The sequence below is a fragment of the Mastomys coucha genome, unplaced genomic scaffold, assembly GCF_008632895.1.
Source record: "Mastomys coucha isolate ucsf_1 unplaced genomic scaffold, UCSF_Mcou_1 pScaffold17, whole genome shotgun sequence".
Lineage (NCBI taxonomy): Eukaryota > Metazoa > Chordata > Mammalia > Rodentia > Muridae > Mastomys > Mastomys coucha.
The window spans coordinates 25,730,273-25,753,405 of NW_022196899.1; the positions used below are offsets into that span (position 1 = coordinate 25,730,273).

At 42.3% G+C, this 23,133-nt stretch overlaps 1 protein-coding gene across 7 annotated transcripts in view; it reads left to right on the forward strand.

Moving 5' to 3' along the window:
• Positions 1 to 23,133, forward strand: part of Kcnmb2 (potassium calcium-activated channel subfamily M regulatory beta subunit 2) — a 315,499-nt gene that overhangs the window by 241,737 nt on the left and 50,629 nt on the right. For all 7 annotated transcript variants that reach the window (XM_031376555.1, XM_031376556.1, XM_031376554.1 and 4 more), the window contains one exon: positions 22,427 to 22,549. In XM_031376555.1, coding sequence (XP_031232415.1) covers positions 22,494 to 22,549 — 56 coding nt within the window. In that variant the 5' untranslated portion in view covers positions 22,427 to 22,493. The remainder of the gene's footprint in view (positions 1 to 22,426; positions 22,550 to 23,133) is intronic.

Below are 23,133 nucleotides of genomic sequence, written 5' to 3' on the forward strand. Positions count from 1 at the left end.
ACTAACCCCCTCCCTCTGACTAATCTCCCTCCCTCTGACTAACCCCCTCCCTCCCTCTGACTGACCCCCTCCTTCTGACTATTCTCTCTCCCTCTGACTGACCCCCTCCCTCTGACTATCCCTCTTTCCCTCTGACTAAGCTCTCCTATCCCTTTTTTCTTTTCACTTCACTTCCTTTAGGTTCTTCACAAATGTCAGTTTATTAGTGAGGCCACTAGCATAGCTACTATTCACAGTCCCAACACATGAGTGATATTTTTCCCACTCACCACAGCCAGTTGAGAGGACAGACTTACAGTCTTTGCCTTCTCTTTATCTCTATTTCTAAATGTGCTAGGTTGAGATATACAAAATTACCATCTTGTCTACAATTTCATGTTGCTTTGTAGTTTTCTGGGAATCTCTGTTTTTCTCTACTGTATGTCCTGTGCAGGTAATTAGTGCTTGCTTTGTATACAGCAGGTGTTTGGTGTGTGCCTGTTAACACCAATGTCTGAGGCAGTTTTAATGAACAAGAGCACAGAGGAGTGAGGAGTGCCTTGCCCGTCAGACAGTAATCAGCTCCCTCTGGGCCTAATTGAGCCTGGCTTGCTTGAGGACTGGAAATCAGCTGGCCTGAACTATCCTTGAGGTTTCCTGGGACTCAGAAGCCAACTGTGCTCACAATTCTTATGTCTTGCTACTTCAAAGACTTCAAATCTTTGCATTTCATTGACAGTTTCAGAAGAGATGGTATGGACAGCTTTATGCTTGTGAATCTCTTAGACACTCCACACAGGACTTGGAAACCTGTGGATAGAACAAAGCTGCTTCCAGATCCCAGCCTTGTGTCTCTTTCCAGTGTGAGGAGTAGGGGGAGAGAGAAGCCCGAATGTCCCCACCCCTGCCTCAGAGAGCCCTAACTGATCTCAGTATATATTGGATATGTTTCATTTCCCATTTATTATTCTCTTGTAATTTTCTCCACTCAATGCTTTCTTGGTGATCAATACAACCTTTATGTATTTGCAGAAAATTATTTCTTTACTGAAGTAAGTGCTCAATAATTTCAGGCTTGATTCTTCTGAGTCCAAGTCTAGCATAATAAAGAGGCTGCACCACCTTTGTTCAGAACAATGCATTTTTTACAGAATGGGTGCTCACCACCAGGACAGTCACCCCCAAATGCAGATCAGCCACTTCTTCCCCCACTCCTCTGACTCCCTAATATACCAGATCTGCATGCCCTTCAGGACTCTGGGAGTTCACTAGGACATTTTTTTCTTACTGGCTCAATTACCAAGCTGCATGAAGTTAAGGGTCCCTACCCTCTCTGGTTCTCATCTGCTGACCAGAAGCCACCATTTCCCCATTTTCCCAATGAATTCACATTCAGAAGTACCAACTGGGGGCCAGCAAGATACCTCAGCAGATAGAGTTCCCTGCCTGCTGCTAACACTGTTGACCTGGGTTCACTCCCTGTTACTCACATGGGAAAAGGTGAGACATCCAATTCCTCAGCCACTGCAGTACAAGGCTTTGTGCTTCAGCTCATGTTTTGTCTGTTCCTGGTACTATTACAAAATGGTACACGCTGGTGACTTTTAAAGGAGAGAAGTTTACTGAGAAGTTCATAGCCCAGGTGCTAAACTGTGTCAAATGAGAATTTTCCTCTGATGGTAACTCCTCAAGGTAACATCCTATACATTACAGGACATTCTCTTGTTTCCTCTGGTCTCTGGAACAGCCTCACTTCCTGTGCTCTTCACATTTAGATGGGACACAAAGTGAGCCAAGCGTTAGAGTGAGCTAACTAGTGAGTGTAATCTTTTTTAAAAGAGAGGGGTGAAACCAAGCAGCACCTGGCCTCAATCCTCACAGGAGTGGCTTATATTTCTCTTCACCCTGTTGCTCCTTCCTCATGAATAGGGTTATGAACAGAGATTTAGGTCCCTTGAAGTTAAAAGTTCACTAGGGAAAGGACACGAGCACTCTGTCCATGCTCCTGTAGCTGGGTCTTCTGAAGACAGTCTCAACTGACTCAAGTTCAAGCACCATCACCCACTGTTCTTTACGCCCCATTTCACAGCCTCACCAATTTCCTTCATGTCTTATCTTTGAGGCCTAGAGCAGGCCCAGTTGAAACCACTGGCACCTAGTTTTGGTGGCCCATTGGTTCATCCCTTAGAGAGCTAACCTTCTGCTTAAATGGAGGAAGAAACCCAGAAAGGAAGGTAAGACTCTGGAGCTCTGCAGTTACAAAGACAGCATTAATCCTGCTCACAAAAACTCTGCTCTCTGACTCACCCTCTGAAGTCCCACCTCAGAAGTACCCATGAAATTCAGGTGACATTCAGACAAAGGCTGGGCACGTAGCTCAGTGAGTAGAATGCTTGCCTGGCATGCTCTTTCACCACCAGCACCTTATGAACCACTGTGGTAGTACACACCTGTAGTCCTAGGACCGAGGAAAAGTAAACTGGGAGGTCAAATGTTCTAGGTCATTCTAAGCTACATATTAAATTTGAGACCCATCTGGGAAACAAAGAGAGAAGAGAGAAGTAACCTACTCTTAATAGCTCTAGATTAAATAGATTTTTAGTAATTATATTACACTAAAAACATTAGATTCTTTAACTGGAAATAACTTCTTGAGAGAAGTTACCTGCTGTCATCACACATATTAAGTAAAACATGAATGTTTTGTACCAAACAAGCACACTGCAGAGAACGTGAGGAATGGTTTGATGTGAGGAACATGGCTCTTGTCAAGCAGGCTGTTCCTGACATAAACACAAATTCATTTACAAATGACAAGGCAAAAAATAAAATTAGACCGTTCGGCTTGAGTCTTGATACAGGAAAATATGGAGGACAGCTCAAGGACTTATCCTCCAGACTCCCAGGAATGTGAGCCAAACTACAGCATCCCGTATAGAGCCAGAGGAAGGCGGATGAAGTCACACTCTTCACCTGGACTCCTCCAAGCATCATCTGATGCCTGCCTTCACCACCCACAAGCACTTTGAAAATTCTTTCATTTGCACATGAGAGTATGGCCAGTCTGAAACTTTCTTCTGAGCCTTAGCGGGTGTCTATGGCCTGCAGTACAGAAAGTTTCCACCTTTGCTCTCCCAGCCTCTTCCACATTCCACCCAAGCCCTTTCCAAAGTGCTTTCCATCTTACTATATCCCCCCTGTTGGTAGGTGACACAACTCTCCCTGGCTCCCAGGAACTGAACTGCCTGGAAATAGAGTTCTAAGCAATTCAATTCCTCTATTTCATTTAACCCAATTAGTCATCCAGTCCTGACCCTATACTTTCCAAATACTTAATCATCTTTCATTCTCTCCCTCAGATCCTCCTTGGATTGTTTCTGTGACATTTAATCTTGCTTCTACTTTCATCCCTATTCAACTTACCTTCTTCACTGTCTTCAGATGTGTATGTGTGTGTGTGTGTATATGTGTGTCTGACATATATATACATATATAATGTGTATATATATAGTGATCACATGATTTACTTCTTTGACTAAAAATATGAAAATATGTAATTGACATCAATGTAAAAATTAGGGGTTGGCGAGATTGCTCAGTTGATGAAGTGCCAGCTGCCCAAGCATGAGAACTTGAGTTCTACCACCATCACCCACCTAAAAAGCTAGGCATGGTGGTTTGCACTTAATCTCAATGCTGGGAAGATAGAAATAGGAGGAGGACCCTTGCAGCTCACTGGCCAGCCAGCCTTGCCAAATGTGTGAGCCTTAGTACTTAGTGAGAGATGTTGTCTCAAAAAATGGAATAGGACCACACCCAAGGTTGACATCTGATTACCACATGAACACATACATGGACACATGTGCACATGCAAACAATATATGCAGACAATAATGATGAAGATGATGATGATGCACCGGACATAGTAGCTCATATCCCTAATCCCAGCTGTGTAGAAAGAAGACTTAATCAGGGCGGTCACTTGAACCCAGAACTGGACAAGACTCCATCGCAGAAAACAAAAAGTCAAACCAAAAATATTTAAAAGGATTAGTTCATAATAGGACTCTACCTTCTTCAAAATGTCAGACCTCTGCCTACCTTTGCAGCACTATAAGAAATTTCAAGAGATGATTCATCCTTCAATTCCCCTTATGAACCTAGCTTCTTTACCAGCCAGAAACATGAACATCATCTCAAGATGCCTAAATAGAAAACACAATAGGGTTGTCATCTTCTGACCAATCAAGTGACAATGGAAGAGCCATACTCAGGGAAATAAAACTGTAAAGGTTCCACATAGGCTGCTGGGTGAATATCCCACTTCCTCTCCTCACCAACCTTGAGAAGGTAGGTAACTTTTCTAGGCTTTAGTTTCCTGTCAGTAGAAGAGGATCATAGCAATTTATAGCAACTGAAATAAACAGAGTACCACTAAATAACAGATACTAAGATTCCCATAGTACCTTAGGGTAAAGAGAGATTAAGCAGCAGAGCAAGGTCTAAGGAGGTGACCAGAAGAAGAAGAATTAAGGTCAAACCATGGGGAGAACAGTTGGAGTTCATAGTTGAGTTCACAGAGAAGCAGTATTGCCAAGATTTCCAGCTGTTTTAAAACATCTGGAAAAGAATCCAGAGTATAGATGCAAAAACACTAATGGGACTGTGGGGAGACAGACTCTATCTCATATTAGGAACCATTTCCAACTAGATGGAGTGTCAAACAACAGGATGAGTTGGAGCCATGAGTTCCACACCACTAGAGGCATTAGCCAGTAGCTTAGCAACTCCTCATTTAGTATATTCCAAGGGAACTACACAACAGAGAGAGGGGAAGTGTGAGTCTCAGGTGACTGAAGGCTTCTATGTCACTAACAGCAAGTGGTTGTTAATTTATAGTTTGGAGTGAGTACTGCAAAACATGAGCATCACATCTGTCTTCTAGTTCATTAGTCTTGTTTCTCTAGTAACCTACTGTCCCAGTGCTAAGCAAATTTCTTAGAAATGAGGTCCTGGCTGGGAAGCCCGAGTGGACATCAATGACATGTCCTCAGGTGGCAGCTGCCTTGCTCACATTTTCTTTTTATTGGTAGACATCTCTTTAAAAAGTAGCGATCATTTCCTTCTCTACAGCTGTTCTTCCATTTCCTTCCATTCATTAATATATTTTGAAAGTAACATTGCTAAACAGAATCTGAAAGGACCTTTATTTTGGCTTAAAGTATCATTTTAAGATTTATTTTATTATTGTCTTAATTAAAGGGGAGGGGTATGTGCATATGTGAGCGCAGGTGCCTGAGGAGGCCAGAAGAGGGCATTGGAGTCTCTGGATCTGAGGGAGTTACAGCAGGTTGTGAACTGTCTGGCATGTGTGTTGGGAACCAAACTTGAGTCCCCTACAAGATCAACATGTACTCTTAATTGTAGAGGCATTTCTCCAGCCCAATATCACTTTAAGTGATGTGACAAAGAACTTTGAGAATTTGCCTCATCGTCACACTGGGCTTATTGGACTGTATTCTGCAGGGTAAGGTCATTGGGAAGGTGAAACACAGGGAGCTTGACTGCTTATCTCATGCTGCCATTGGGTGCTGGTCTTTAGGGAAGCACAGAGACACTGCTCAGGTGGTGGGAAAATGCAGTCTAAGATGTAGGAAGCCAAAGGTGGTATTCCCCAACTCCCAGGTATCTAATCACTGCTAGAAAGCAGCACAGAGAAGTCAGAACAAAGTGTAGGGAAGGGAAGGAGGTCCACAGGCCTATGACAAGGCCAGGACCATTGAGGGCTCTCAGACTGAGGACAGCATCTAGCCCAAGCTGGACTGGGAGCTAGGGCTTGGCTCATTAGCAAAGGTAGCAGCAGTTATCTGGAAGTTCACAGAGGCCTTCTACAGGAGTCTTAGGCAATGGTTTTGTAGGAAAAGGCCTTCTCTGTGCTCCCCATGGTGGTCATAGATGAAAGAGACAGTCCTCGGTTCCAAACTGTTTATTGGTTGTTTATTGTGGGAAATGGATATGTACCAACTTCTCAGAGTGTACCAGAGATTAAATACCTTTTTGTGGGAAAGAAGGTCTGAGAAGGGGAGCTTATTGGCTAAACTCTCAGGGCCTCTAGGTACCTCATTAGCATGGAGAACTCTGTTTGGGCTACATGACCACAGGTCTCATTTCCTTATGTGGGAAGTGTGGCACATGTTCCAGGCCAGGAATCTAGAAGGGAGCAAGGAGTCACCTACTGTCTCAGATGTGTACCCAAGTTTCCAGTGACTCAGACTCTCTCTACCTTACAAAGTTTCCTGGCAAGTTCTATTGTCCCACAAGAGCTCTGAATAAGTCTTTCACAGATGCTTTGCTATCTGGTATTATTTATCTTGAATAGGCCAAACCCTGCATCATGACTAGTCTTCCTTATAAAACTCTTCATTCCTTTTTGGGATATTTTCCCCAGCAATCTTTTTTTCTTGAATCATCTTATTTTTTAAAATTTATATGTAGTAATTGTATGTATTTATAAAGTGTGATAATTCCATGACAAGTATTCAATATGTGATGCTTAAACCAGGGAGAAACATTTCTACCTCCTTAGACACTGATCAGTGGCTTACACTGGGGTTCTCAGGACTCCCTGGTTCTTTGTAACATATAATAATAAGCTGCTGTAAACCATAGTAATTTGGTACCCTCTTCATCCTACACTCCACCCTAACCATATATGCTAAGCTCAGACCCAAGATGAAATGAGTAGTCCAAAGTTCCTCGTGATGAAAGAACAGCTTAGATTAAATTGTTGCTGAAGATTAAGAATGTCTGTGTGGGTGGGTAGATAACTCAGTTGGCAACTTGCTTGCCCTGCAAACATGAGGACCTGAGCTCCATTCCCAGAACCCACCTAAAAAAGCCAGACATGGTAGCCCGAGCTTGCAATCGCAGCATGAGAGAGGAAGAGACTGGTGGATTACAAGTGCTCACTAGCCTACCATTCTAGGCTACTGGTGAGTTCCAGATTAGAGAGACTCTTAAAAATAAACATGTTTAAAAATAAGAGACAAAGTGAATGGTCCCTGAGAAATGATACCTCTGTCCATCATACTCACATACATGCCCATGTACCTATGCATAAACACACACACACACACAAAGAATGACTATCATATAAGTTATTTCATATGATAATAAAATAAATATAAATAATAAAATTTGAAGTGGGTATTTTGGCATTATCATATCAAATTATCCTGATAGTAAAGCAAGCCAACCAGTGAGGAGACTATCAAGTAACTTGGGAGAGGTGTGTGAAGGAGTTGGAATCAAAATGACCTGTGTTCAAATCCTGCTTCCTCCACTTAAAAACTCAAATGACCTTGAGCAAGCCACTCACTCTCTCTAAACCTCAGACTCCTCCTCTTCCACAAATGAGTACTAATCCAGATAGGATTGTTAGCTTTCCTGTTGCTGTGGCAAGCTTTTTGACAACAGCAGCTTAAGGGAATAAGGGTTATTTTGGCTCACAGTTCCAGAGTACAGCCCACCATGGCAAGAAGTCATGATGTCAAGAACCTGAGACAGCTGGTCACGTTGCATCCACAGTTGGGAAGCAGAAAGAGATGAATGCTCAGGCTCAGCTCCTGTTCTACTTGTCATTCAATGCAGCACCCCAGTCCATGGGATGGTGCAGCCTATATTTGTGGTCGGTCTCTCCATCTCAATAACCTAATCCAGCAAGCCCATCAGGAGCATGCTCAGAGATTTGTCTCCAGGATGCTTTTTTAAACCTCATGAAGGTGATAATCAAGTTGATTGATGGGATTCATGTAAAACACAGAACCTGTTGCACACATGGAAAAGGTGGATTGTTTATTGTTGTTGTTAAAAAATGGTATAGTCATAATTGTAGAGTCTAAAACAACCACAGGCAGTAGCCACTGATGTTTGAATGTGCTGAGACTTCAGTACATTATTTACAAGTATAAAAATCACAGTAAACCTCTAAGCCTTTAAAGGGTATGCTGTGTCGGAAGATATAGATATAAATAAATAGGTAGGTAGGTAGGTAGGTAGATAGATAGATAGATAGATAGATAGATAGATAGATAGATAGATAGATAGATAGGTAGATAATTTATTTTTATTTTGGCTTCATTAGTGCTTTGCCTGCATATGTGTCTGTGTGAGGATGTAAGAAGCCCAGGAACTGCAGTTACAGACAAGTGTGGGTTGTCATGTGGGTACTAGGAATTGAACCTATGTCCTCTGGAAGAGCAGCTTGTACTCTTAACCAGTAAGCCATCTCTCTAGCTCCAATATGTTTCGGTTTGGTTTGAGTTTTTTGGTTGGTTGGTTGGGTGGTGGGTGGGTGGGTGGGTGGGTGGGTGGGTAGGTGGGTTGGTTGGCTGGTTTGGTTTGGTTTGTCAAGACAGGGTTTCTCTCTGAATTTAACTCTGGCTGTTCCCAAACTCACTCTATAGACAAGGATCCACCTACCTCTGCCTCTCAAGTGCTGAGATTAAAGGTGTGTGCCACCACCACCCGATGCCAAAAGTAATTTTATTGCATGTTGAAATGCTAATACTTAGGGCACATTAGGTCAAATAAAATATGCTATGAGAATTACTCTCCCTCATTTCTTTGAGTTCTTAATGTAGCTACTAGAGATTTAAAATGATGACTGTGTGCTCACAGTGCCAGTGGTCAGTTGTTTCTCTAGGGTCTGATAAGGATATGTGGACAAAGGCTGGCTGACCAGGCATGAGGTGGCTGCCTCTTGGTATTCTGTCTGGCTTGCTTACCTCTTCCTCTCCGTGCCCCCGTCTCCACCTAACCTGGAAGTGCCTCGGTAACTGCTTCCTGATGAGTCAAATCAGTTTTCCTCAGAAATCAACTCTATGCCCTGACTGCTCTCTGGTTCAGGTTTCTGATGGCAGATGTTGGGTATAATGACCATTTTCTTCCCGGAAGAATTAACATTTGTTCCTGTTGACGCCAGTCCAGGCTCTTAACACATCTTTCTCCAAAGCAGAACAGTTACTGGAGACAAACATTGCAGCCTTAATTGTCACAGATAAGGAAGCTGGAATTCAGAGAGGTTGACTATTTAATACCAGTCACACAGTAAAGAGAGTGAGACAGGAAAGCAATTCCTTGTGCTCCTAGATGCCTGCAGCCTCTTCCCAAAGTGGATGGGCTTTTGAGAAACAAGTATGGGTAGAGGAAGGCAAGGCCCCAAATTCTGTTAGCCACTCTTCCTCATAGGCGGCTTCTCCTAGTCCTTTGATAGGAAGTTTCTAATTTAGAGCCCAGAATCATATGCCACAAAGTGTAGATAATGCAAGTTCTTTGGCCAAGCTCTTCGCAGGCATCTAAGGCATTGCTGACTTCCTCAGTAGCTGAATCATCATCTCATTAGCATCTTCTAGACAATCCTGAGAATACAAGTTTTTAAAAAAAGGATTAAATGTCTAATTGAATATTTCTCAAGAATGTGTCACCATAGAATGAAACATTTGAGCAGGCTTCCCCTTGACCCAAAACCATCAAAGAAGAAACACTCATTTTTTCCTTTGTCTTTAGGTACAGTCTTGCACTGCATCTAAATAAGTCTTAGAAATTAAAGTGCCCTTTTCTCCAGCTACCCACTGCCCTTTGGACTGTAAAAAGCTACAGTGTTATAAGAAAGCTTTTCCCTATGGACTGATTTCTGAAGGGCCTTCTACCTGCAACTGGGAGATAAACAGTGTAATAAAACAAAACATCCGCTCTCAGAATTGGTATCTGTGGGGCTAGAGAGATAACTCAGCAGTTAAGATCACTTGATGTTCTTGCAAATAACCCTGGTTCGGTTTCTAGCACCCACATTGCAGCTCATAGCTGTCTATAGGCTCCAGTATCTTTTGGGCCTTCTCAGACACTGCACACATGTGGTGCACATATAAATACACAGACAAACATTTATCCATATAAAATATAAGTAATTTTTTAAACTTGGCATCTAGTTCAAAATATCTCTGCTATATCTTTCCGCTTTTAACTGCTAATACTGTATGCTGCAGAGATTGCTGACCAGCAGCAGTCAGGGGGGTACACTGTTCTCACAGAGGACCCAGCCTCAGCCACAAGCATCCAAGTCAGGTAGTTCACACTGTCTGTAAACCTAGCTGCAAGGGAATGAACACCTTCTGGCCTTGGAGAGCAACCCTATTCACATGCACATTATGATAAAATAATACAATGCTAATAACCCATTATCTTTCTGAATTCTAAAATCTCCTTGGTCAAGACAATGCCTATCAATTAATTTGGCCTGTTATCTATTTTAGGATAAGTAAATAGTTGTATTTATAACATAAACATAATTTCTATGTGCATGTAAATAGATACATAGAAACAAGCAGCTGCAAAGAGTGTTAGCCTCTCACAATAAGTGTAAAAGAGTGCACTAATATGCCACGCTGTGAATGCAGATTGAGACTGGGAGGGGTACACCAGCTGCACTAGCAACGTGCTGACAACAAAGAAGCAATAATGGAGCCTAGACTCAGACATCCTCTTTCCACCTCCCCCAGATCTGGGCCCTTATCACCTCCTCCCTCAGCCAACAGGAGCGAGCAATCAAAACAAAGCAATCTTTGTGCTTCTGATGGGAAGAGAAGCCATCATGACAGACCCAGTCTAAGGCTAAGAGCGCTGGCTTCCCCAGGCCTGCATAGGGTTCTCACACATCCGAGCATGGTCAGTTCAGAGAGGCTACAGAAGAGGCTGTGGACAAGCTTAATCACAGTGACTCAATGGCCACTGTGAGGGGGAGGATGGCACCCATGATAGGTATTTGCTTAGCCTCAAAATACCTCTTAGCAGTCTGTTGTGACATCTGAAACTTCCATGGTCACATCACTAGCTTCTCTTTGGAAAGAGATTTAGAGACAGACAATGCTGTGTGGAAGGAACAGAAAGAGGCTGACGGCAAGATAGAGTTCAACTTGGTCCTGCATAGGCCTGTGGAAGTCACTCACCAGGATCAACAGTGACTTCTATTTGCCTTCCCATTTGGTGCTAAATCTCCTCTCGCTTGACTTCTCTAGATTTCCCATGAGCATTACTGAGCACTTCATTGAAGAAATCAACAGAACATAAAATAGAAATTATATTTAACCAAAGACAGATTCAAAGGAAAGTAAGTCATAGGAATAGACCTTGGTGGCAATTTTCTAAACAAGAGCAAAATAATATTTTTCAGATGAAAGAGACCTAGATTCATCTCTTTGAATTTCTTCATGTTATGTATGAGGAACAGGAGTGGACATTACAGACAAATTCATGGCCAAGTCAGGACCAATTCCACTCCTTTCCTCTTGAAAAATTAAGATGTTATTTAAATGTATACCCTGTTTAAGTGACTGTTATATTACTGTGAAAAGACATGATGACCAAGGCAAAACACTTACAAAAAGAAAGCATTTTTGAGGTGCTTTCTATAGTTTCAGAGGGATAGTCTATGATCATCATGGTAGGAAGCAGACAGACATGATTCTATAACAGTAGCTGAGAACTTTATATCCTGATCCATAGGCAGAAAGACACAGAGAGAGGGAGGAGAGAGAGAGAGAGAGAGAGAGAGAGAGAGAGAGAGAGAGAGAGAGAGAGAGAGAGAGACTGGGCCTGGCATGGGCTTTTAAAATCTAAAGGCCCACCCCTAGTGACACATGTCCTCCAACAAGTCCATAAGTCCTAATCCTTCCCAAACAGATCAACTAATTAATGATTAAGCATTCAAATATCTGAACCTATGAAGCCCATTCACATTCAAAGCACAACATGCCCATAGATTATTGTCAGGTTTAGTCAGAGAAATTTCTTCCTGCTGTGGGTAGTGGTTACCACAGAAACTCCTACCTAGTCTATTAGCTGAAATAAGAGACCATTGAAAGCTCAACCCTACATAGCATGTCTAGATCAAGGATTAGGGAATACTTTGAAAGGGGAAGTAGTGGATTTTGTGGAACCTGTTGTGGGCAGCTCCAAGATTGAGTGCACTGCTGTTCTATCATGGAGACCTTCCCTGAGGATCTGTAGGCTATGGATGGTAGCTGGGAGGGAAACAGTTTCTCCAGTGGGGTGGCCACTAATAAGGCACCCATTCTCCTATAAATTACTTCTTACCCATGTTCCTATAAGTAATCCTAATTAAACTCATTGGTTCACAAAAACATTTACAGATCCATGAGTGTCTACTGAACATATTTGTTTCAGTTTTCTTCTCTGTTGTTGTGATAAATCCCTTGACCAAAAGCAATCTGGAGAGAATGGAGTTTATTTCAGCTTATAGTCCATCACCAGGGGTAGTCAGGGCAGGAATCAAGGCAGGAAACTAGAGGCAAGAATTGAAGCAGAAGTCGTGAAGTGATGCCGCTTACTGGTTGGTTCTCTTTGGCTTGCTCATCCTTCTTTTAGACAACCCACAACACCTTTCCCGGGATGGCACTGCCCACAGTAGGCTGGACCATCCCACAGAAATCACTAATCAAGAAAAGGAGCCATACATGTGCACACAGGTCAAGCCAATAGAGGCATTCCTCAGTCAAGTTTCCCTCTCCTCAGGTGACTCTAGATTGTGTTGGGTTGACAAATACTAACCAGCACAATGTTAAACTGTGTCAATTTTTAAACAAAGTCCATTCTTTAATCTATTTAAAATATATTTAGTTCACTTCATATAAGCACTATACATAATGCTTTGCCATTGAAGATGCCATTCAAACATTAATTCACATGCTTAATGTCACACCACCTTCACACTCATAACTTGCAGATATCCATGTTACATATATGCAGTTAACTACATACATGTATTACATATAACATTTATCCTATCACCAAGCATGTAACAAATTAACTCACTCATCACAAAAACTCTGTGAGGGAAATTCTATTATTCTTATACTCATTCATATGTCAGAGGTAGAAAAATAACACATTCACCTAAGACCATAAAGATGGTTATGAGTAAAGCCTGGGCAGCTTTATGAATAAAGTACTATGAAAATTGTAGTATTCAGGGAATCAATAAGAATGTAGCCACAATATTCAGCAAACAGTTTTTCATCCTTTGATACAGAGTTGAGTGTGTGGCTTGCCTTGCAAAGACATGCAGGACAAAAGATAGCTTCAGCTTTGGAAGAGAACTGCTGTGGAGTAAAATTCCGTTTCACGTTGCTTTGTGCTATGTGGCCTGGAGAATGTTGCTTCCTGGAATATTGATCTCTCTGGTAAAGAGAGCTTTATGAAGAGTCCCTATTGGAACTCAATGAATGTGTTAGTTACATAGTTACATAGAAGTACTTCAATCTTTATGTTTGTCACAGCCATCTCCAGTTCTCTAAAAAGAGCTCTTACTAGAACTCACCTCCCCCCCCCTTCTCAGCTGAAATAGATCCACACAGGCTCAGAGAACGGATGATACTTCCAACATGAGAGCATCATTTGTACCCATCCAGGCAGCTCACACAAGTTATGAGCAGGTTCTTCTTCCAGCAGCTGTGTCTGGGTAATGCCCAGTCAAGTGACATGTTTAACAATTAAGCTGCTTTTAAATATGTAGCATGCAAGGAATCAAAATGAACACCAGTTGTGATTATCCACTTGAAGAGCTCATTAGGAAATGAATTATGGAATAGTGGATTAATTAAGATCATGAAGAAATATGTTTTCCACTTCTAAAAAGAACTTTTTAAAGAAAGTACAAATCACATAAAATGGCTTGATGTGGTCAGTTTGAACAACAGCAAAAAATCTGCCATTCCCTCCAAGTGGGAAAAAAAACCATTTACTGAGTTCCCGCTGAATGCAGACGTTATTTCCCATCATCCCTGTGGCCATCCGGCCTGTTTTCTGTTATTACTCCCATATTCTTGATGAGGAAAATGAGGCTCAAGAAATTTAACAACATATTGAGGTAATTTAACTACCATACAAAGGCCTGGGGCTTTGATGGGAAAATCATTTTAGAGTTCTTCCCAATGAACATTGAGATTGCCATTTCTGGTGATATTGGGACTATAGATGTGATACTAGATATACTTCATTCTTTGTGAGTATGAATGGTACTCTCCTCTTAAGGATAGTCATCCAGTGCAGCCTGACTTGACCTGTCCTCTCTTCTGGACTGAGAATTCTGTAAGAGGGGTGGTGCTGTCTGCTATATTCATCAGTACATCTACATCACCAGACCCAGAGCCTGTCACACAGTTACATCTTCAATCCACATGTTGGATGAAGAACTAAATGCTGAGGTAAATATATGAATTGAGGTCAACCTAGTCATTTCTTTCAGATGTTAGAGCTGGGAGGAAAGAAAACATTTTTATGCTACTCATACATGGACAGAAGGGAGCTACTCCCAAAGCTGCTGAGGGTCATTATAAGCCAAGAAAGGCATGGTTTGGCTGGCATCCTTCAAAAACACAAATCAGACATAGTGACATAAATAATAGTTGTCTATATGTCACAGAGATTACAAGTGACCACTACCTGTCTTTAGGTGCAAGGCTCCTTGCATGGTCTCCCAGCTGTTGAAAAGCCATCTTCAGTGAAAACTTGGAAAATACTTTGCCACTTGTCTGATTGTTGTCAAGGAGCCTTTGGCTCTCAGCTTCCTCATTAACTCTCCATCCAAGTGGTAGATGCACCACTCAGTCTTTAAACATCAAGTGGGAGAAAGGTTCTTAGCCCTGGTATAAGACACCATTGAGACAACACAGTCTTCTAGATCTCCAAATGAAACACACACTGAGTGAAAGGTTGGAAAACCTGGAACCCATGAGAGAGACAGGAGACACAACAAGAGAGAACCGAGGAAAAGATTGGCCACTATGTGAAATATCTCCTCCGCCCTCCCCAACATACACACCTTGTTTTTCAAGACAGGGTTTCTGAGTATAGCCCATGCTGTCCAGGAACTCACTTTGTAGACCAAACTGGCCTCAAATTCAGAGCTCCACCTACCACTGCCTCCTGAGTGCTGAGATTAAAGGCATGTGCTGCCACTGTCAGGCTTCTAAAATGTTTTTGTTGTCATTGTTAAAAAGAATGTGATCAATAGCATAAAATTAAGCAAGCTGAAGGTCCAGTAAGATGTAGAGGGACAAGGAACTGGTTGAGGCACTGCTGAGAAGGCCCAGCAACCCCTAGGAAAATGAGCCTCAGCAGCTTTGGGAGTAGCTTCATTCTGTTTGATGAAGGCTGAAAGTTTCCCTTCCTCCCAACTCTACCATCTGAGAGAGCTGACCAGGGCAGAGCTTGCTTGCTCTTCTGACTCTGCCTGAGGAGCAGTGCTTAGGGCACTGCTGATGTTATGATGTCCACAGCAGGCAGTAAACAGAGGAACACAATATTTCTTAATAAAATTTGGCAAATATACACCCAAATAAATGAACTCAAATAAAGTACATAGTTGATTTTGGAGGCAAACAGCACAATGGTATTTTTTAAAAATCGCTCTCAACAAACAATGTTTTCTAAAGTAAATCACTTGATCTAAAATTACTACCATGCATTTGGCTTCCTCTTCAAAAGCCCTGGAGCCAAAACAACTCAACCTTTATGGAGAGAAGGTATAATTTGCTGTCTGCAAAGATAAAGCCTTACCCATTAGATGCAACCCTAAATGTCTGTGCTTGGAATGACCTTTTGTATCACCACAGTGATGTCATTAGTGTGATAATTTTATGCAAGATTAAGCATGTAATTATGTGTTAAATACTTTCCTCAGCTCCTGCTTGCTCACTCAATAAAGCAGAGTGCATTAGAAGTGTCCTACACATATAGCTCCAGGCCACTGGCATTCTAAACGGCTGCCTCTCTGCTCTTCCCCAGCTCCATATCTCACTTGCACTTGCAGCTGTACCCTCAAGGCCCAGCACTGTGAAGCCACTGCATGAAGCAACTCCAGCAGAAGCTTCCAGAATGCCTTTCACCTAAGTAAATTCAGAACCCAAGAGATTGTAGCAGGATTTCACCCATTGGTACCCCCATCAGAGTTACCTGGTTAGGAACTGCTCTGAAGTGCTGAGCCATCTCTCAATCCTCTTGCTTAGGACAAGTGTCAGAACTCAGTGCTAATGAAGAAGTACTTTGATCTTACCATCTCAATAGTTCTTGTGACAGTCACTGGCCCCATAGGATAGGAAAGAATCGGTTTGCTCCACATGCAGGTACAAAGCAATTTAATTGGAATTTCTTCACAAAGAAAATCCAATTCATTTGTTTTTAAGTTTATGTGTATGTATTGAGGGTGGCAAGATGAAAGAAAGTAATGCTTAGTGTGTGTCTGCCACATGCCAGTATTCTTGATATACTTGCAATGTTCTTGATATCACATTCAATGTACTGGAGGTCCTCTTGCATACATTATTGACTTGTCTTCCAAGTCACCAGGTGGCAGGAATTATTCCTTCTGTTTTTGCACCAAAACTTGGAGCTGTTAATTGGCTTGTACAAAGCCACACAGTTGGTAGATGTCAATGCCAAGAGGCACACAAACACCTGGACCATCTGCTATTCATGCTCATCATCTTCTTAGCCCATGCTGCCCTTTCTAAAAGATCCATATTGAACAGTAAGTCAGCCAGCAACCTAAACTTTCTAAGACAACAAGAGTAGAGGTGAAACATGACAGTTAGAAAAGAAAATGCACATGGCTGGAATATTGCTGAATTGGTAGAGTGCTTGCCTAGTATGCATAAGGCTCTGAGTTAATCTCCAGGACACAAAGGCCAACTGTGGTGGCACACAGCTGTCATTCCAGCATTCAGGAGGCAGAGGAAAAAGCATAAAAAGTTCAAGGTCATCCTCTTGTACATAGATAATCCAAGGCTAGCATTTGTCTTAGATAGATAGATGGATAGATAGATAGATAGATACATACATACATACATACATACATAGATGATAGATTGATAGATGATACATAGATAGATAGATACATACATACATACATACATAGATACATAGATAGATACATAGATACATAGATGATAGATTGATAGATGATACATAGATAGATACATAGATACATAGATAGATACATAGATAGATACATAGATACATAGATAGATACATAGATACATAGATAGATACATAGATAGATACATAGATACATAGATACATAGATAGATACATAGATCGATACATACATAGATAGATAGATAGATAGATAGATAGATAGATACATACATACATACATACATACATAGATGATAGATAGATACATACATACATACATACATAGATGATAGACAGATAGATAGATAGATAGATAGATAGATAGATAGATAGATAGATAGATAGATAGACAGACAGACAGGCAACTAAATAAATAAAAAGATGCAGGACAGCCTAAGCTAAGGAAAAGATTGAGGATATGCCAGCTGTACAGTGTCAGCACATGTGGCCAAAGCCAAGGTAACCATCACAGTTTCTGGTGGTCTCTTATGCTATCTAAGTAGCAGAGGCATTTACAGCCAACTGTTCACTTGGTGCATCAGGTACTGGCCTGCAATTGCAGATGCTGACACACACTACCTAGCAAAGAAAACAGTGTGTACAGATAGGACCATCATGCCTTGCCTAGTCCTGGGAGTGAAGACAAGGAAGCTGCTTAGGGCCATCAGAGATCGCTCTATAGAATGGGGGATATAGGGAAGTGAGGCAGAAGGAATGGCAGCAGCTGAGTCAAGGAGGCAGAAAAAAAGGTTGTGGACTTAGACATGGAAAAGGCCTTCAGTCAAATCCTGGGACAAGGAAAGTGCCCCATTCTTGCTGACTCTCTGCTTTCTTTGAAGGCTGGGAAATATTTTTTTCTTCATAGATGAATGTGTGTGTGTTTCTGTGTGTATCTCTGTGTGTGTGTTTGTGTGTGTGTGTGTGTGTGTGTGTGTGTGTGTGCATTTGCAGGTAAGACCAGAGATCAGGTCAGCTGCAGGTGTCACCCTCTGGATCCATCCACCTTGTTCTTTAAGACAGGATTTTATTTATTTATTTATTTGTTTATTTATTTATTTATTTTTCTGGAACTTGCCAAGTAGGCCAGCAAGTCCCAGAGATCACCTCTCTCCCTCACCCCAATTTTGGGATTACACACACACACACACACACACACACACACACACACTACCATGCCTGGCTTTGTATATGAATAGCAGAAATCATGTTCAGGTCCTTGTGCTTGCAAGCACTTGCCTGACTGAGCTATCATCCCCTGGTCAGAAGCAGGTCTCTCAGGTCTGTGGGTTTTAATCCATACTCAACTTCAGCCCTGAAACTGCTATGGGGTGGTCCCCATGCCTGGGTCACTCAATAGGGCAGTAGATATGATTCTCCCCGGCCTACAGTCCAGCACAGCTGCTTAGCATGGGATTCCAAATTGTAAATGTTTACAGATTTCTTACACTCCTCTGTCTTTTCCTGAATGGCAATTCAATGGAGATGTTTCTGCCTCAGTGGGGAGAGCTGTACTCCTTAACTTAGGGGTTCAGAAGGGCTATCTCCTGTTTGGGAGGGAATCTTGCAGCTTCTGTTAACACAGTTTGAATTCTAGGCATTTTCTTGAAGCTTAAAAATCATTCCCAACCTCCTTAGGATCTGTATACTGTGGCCTTTAAAAAGCAGAAATGGCCTTTCATTTTAGTTAATGGCGAACTTAGAAGGTTTTAAATAATGCTTTGTCTTCATGAAAGAAACTGGATAGAAGACTTTAAGTCTGCTTATTGAAATAACATAAGTGGCCAGAAAGCCCTTTTCCAATGGGCTGCAGACAGTTAATTAGAATAAACATCATTTCCTCTTTCTGCATCAACTTTAAACAGCACAGCCAAGGTATCTTCCTGAACAGTGACATCCAGTCAGAAAGTCCCCCCGAGGACATCAGGTCACTGCAGCCCCTTCATTTTGAATTATTTCTAAGTACTTAGGATTTCTACAGTGTGTCTATTAAATCTGGCCGATAATCGATGGTGTGGCCATTCTAACTAGCTTCCTGATCCACCTATGCTCAAACTGGGCAGCTTTCCTTTGTCTCCCCTATACTATCAACACTTTGAGGGACTTACTAGAGGAGCTGAAGAAGTCTACAAGTCTACACTGAAATAACTTTGCAAATGTTTGAGCCAATCAGTCCTATTGCGATATAACACATTCAACTTACACCAAACCGCACTGATCTGGAGACTACCCAGATTAAGAGCAGGCCTTGTCCCCATTCTATTTCATACCTTCCAGTGCCATGGCTCTACACTCCTGATCCTCCTGCCTCTGCTGCTGGAGTTGCAAGTGTACCACACCCAGCCTGGACTCAATTTCTGCTCTTCCTACAACTGTGAAGGGAATCTATCCAGGCAGGGAGTCACATCCCTCCATTATCTTAGGAGACCATGAGAGACCTCTGCATTTGCACTGGTGACTAACCTCTGAGGCTTTGCTCTCTGGTGCAGACCCAGGACATTGAGAAGAACCCTGTTTCCAGGCCTGTTCCTATAAACCCAGCCTATGGTGACCAACCATATTCTTAGATTCATTCTTCAATGTACTGCATGTCAAAAAAAAAATGGAACTGAGAACTATCCTAAATAATTTATCTCAAACTCCATGATACCAGGGAGAGTTGGAAACAGATTTGTTGATAGCACTCAGCTCTAGAAAGGTCACATGACTTTATCAAGATCATACAGAAAAAAAGGCCAACCTCTTCTTCCAAGCCCTTGCTGCTAAGTGTTGCCTTCAGTATCAGCCACACCCCTAAGAGCTCCCTAGTGACTCAGAGTTCTGGGCCCCACTCAGATCCACCGACTCAGCTTTGAGAAGTCCTGAACCAATAGTGGGTCTCTACAGAGACAATGGAAATTCAGGGCAAACTGAGACTGGAAGCACAGCTTAACTTTCCTAAATATAACCAGAGGTGGGGACACAGCTTAGGGGTAGGGCTCAGGACGTAAGCAGGAAGTGCCATTGTTTGTCTTGAAATTATGTTATTACCTACTTTTGTGCTTTTCATGGCATAACCCTAACATATGTCTATGATGTCATGTTTTATGAGTAGATAGTATGTATGGAGCATCAGGCATGCAATAGAAAATACAGTAACTAACCCTGTTTCATCTTTTATCTTAGTCCTTATCAATCATGTACACTAAAGGAGTCACTTTTTACCCTTCTTTGTTATTAATACATTAGGTATCATTTAACTTTCATGTTGTACTGTCATCACTATGATATTTTGGGTTTCTGTCTCTCTAGAAAATTAAGTAGAGGGCTGGAGAGATGGCAGAGGGCCTGAGTTTGGTTACTAGCACCCTCATAGGGCAGCTCATAACTGCCTGTAACTCCTGCTCCAGGAGATCTGATGCCCTCTTTTGGTCTCCGGGCACCTTCCTGCATGTGCATATGTCTCACACATAAAAAAATAAAGTAAAATAAAACTAGAAACAGTAATTTTGTTCTTAAAGAAAGAACATTAAGATAAAAAAATACTGAATCATAGCTATTTGGGTGCTGTGATTAGAGACAAGGGAGCTCTTCACAAGTGTCCAGCCAAGGAACACAACATGGCTGCCATATCCTTTTTCCAGATCCCAAACACCAGAGCCACTAGACACACATGGCTGCTCACATCTTTATCAGTATCTCTGGCAAGCTCTGCTTTGTGGTGAGCTGAGTTTCCTAGTACTTGGGATGCTGAGGCAGGAGATTCATTAGTTTGAAGCAAGGCTGGGCTATAAACAGAGATCCTGCCTCAAAATGAAGAAAAATAAAAATAAAAAAAGTAATTTTACTCCTAATATGTCATATCTGTAAATAGTAAGGAAAAATTTGAAGACGAAGAGGAAGTAAAATTTTGAAATTACCCAAATCTGAACCAAAGTTTGGGGAAGTATATCATACTCAAGATTGAATCCAAACTGACTGTGTGTTGTGAAGAAAGCGTTGTGATTTTGATACCAGTGAGAAAGGCAGGATTCTGAAAGGCAGGCTCCCCAGCCTTATGAAGGACAAAGCCTTATGAAAATGGCATGCAAATTGTCATCAGAGACACTTCACCCAGCAACTGATGGAAACGGATACAGAGACCCTCAACCAAACTTCAGGCAGGAGCGCAGGAAATCATTTGAATGTGTGGGAGGGAGAATTGTAGGCATTAGAAGGGTCAAGGACACCACAAAAAACCCTACAGAATTAACTAACCTGGGCCCAAAGGGCTCTCAGAGATGGAACTGCCAACTAGAGAGCCTCCGTGCATCTGTGACGGTTGTGTAGTTTGGTCTTTTTTTTTTTTTTTTAGATATTTTCTTTATTTACTTGTCATATGATATCTCCTTTCCCAGTTTCCCCTCTGGAAAACAAAAACAAAAAAAAAAACAAAAATGAAAACAAAAACAAAACAAACAAACCAAAAAACCCTGTTCCCTGACCCTTCCCCCTGTTCACCAACCCACCCTCTCCCACTTCCTGGCCCTCCACATTGGGGCATAGAACCTTCCCAGCACCAAAGGCCTCTCCTCCCATTGATGACTGACTTGGCCATCCTCTGCTACATATGCTGCTGGAGCCATGAGTCCCACTATGTACACACTTTGGTTGGTAGTTTAGGAGCAGAGACTGAAGGAAGGACAAACCAGAGGCTGCTCCACCTGGGAATCCTTCTCATATTCAATCATCAAAGACACTGTTGTGGATGCCAGAAAATGTTGGCTGACAGGAGTCTGATATAGCTGTCTCCTGAGAGGCTCTGCCGGTGCCCGACTAATACAGAAGTAGAGGCTCACAACCATCCATTGGACTGAGCACAGGGTCCCCAATGAAGGAGCTAGAGAAAGGATCCAAGGAGCTGAAGGGTTTGCAGCCCCTTAGGAGGAACAACAATATGAACTAACTAGTACCCTCAGAGCTCCTAGGGACTAAACCAGTAGCTTGGTCTTCTATACAACTCTTAAAAACAGGAGCAGGGGCTATCTCTGACTCTGTTGCCTGCCTTTGGGACCCTTTCTTCCTACTGAGCTGCCTTGTCTAGACTCACTAAAAGAAGATGCACCTAATTTTACTGTAACTTGATATGCCAAGGCTGGCTGATATCAAGGGAGGCCTCCTCTTTTCTGAAGAGAAATATAGAAGGAATGGATGGAAGAAGGTGAGGACTGGGAGGAGAGGACGGACAGGAAACTGCAATCAGGACTTAAAATAAATTAGTTAGTTAGTTAGTTAGTTAGTTAGTTAGTTAGTTAGTTAGTTAATATAAAAGAAGGAATGCAAATTTCTAAGGGAGAGGCCAGGCTTTGGTGGGGTTTCTGCCAGGGCACAGAGCCAGTACCCTCAAGGTCTAAAAGCCTGGGATTGTTTAAAAGAGCTGATCCTCTGAGCTGTCACCATTGACACAGAATCCCAACTAACTCCAGCGTGTCCTCTGCAGGTCTTTCTGCCACTCCCCCAGGACTTCCACAGTGAGGAAAGGAGCTGCAAGACCAACATCCTCTAAGATGTTTATATGGACCAGTGGCCGGACCTCTTCATCTTACAGACATGACGAAAAAAGGTAACTCCCTGGACTCCGGTGCTCTTGCCAGACCTTATGGAACAATGAGGATCATGTTGGCTGCTCTCCTTATCGCTGTGACAAAACACCTGAGACAACTTAAGAAAGGCAGGGCTTACTTTGGTGCACAGTTGGAGAGTACAGTAGAGTACAGCCCATCACAGTTGGGGGCATGGCAGCAGGAGTAGGAGGCAGCTGGTCATATTGCTCCTGTAGTCAGCAAGCAGAGACAATGCTCCTGCTCGGCCTACTTTGTCCTTATTCAGCCCAGGAGCCCAGGCTCAGAGATGCTGCTGCCACATTCAAAGTGAGTCTTCCCTCCTGTGTGCACTAGTTTTATGTCACCTTGATACAAGCCAGAGTCATTTGGGAAGAGGCAACCATGACTGAGAAATGCCCACACCCAACTGGTCTATGACTGAGAATGCCTTCACCACATGCCAGAGGCTTAGTTCCATGGCTGTGTAAATCCTGTGGAGATTAACCACCACAAAACTGAATTTCATGTTTTAAATTTTAGGAGGGGGATGTACACCTCAGGGCTGGAGCTTCAGACACTCTAGCATGTGGCCTTCATCTCTCTT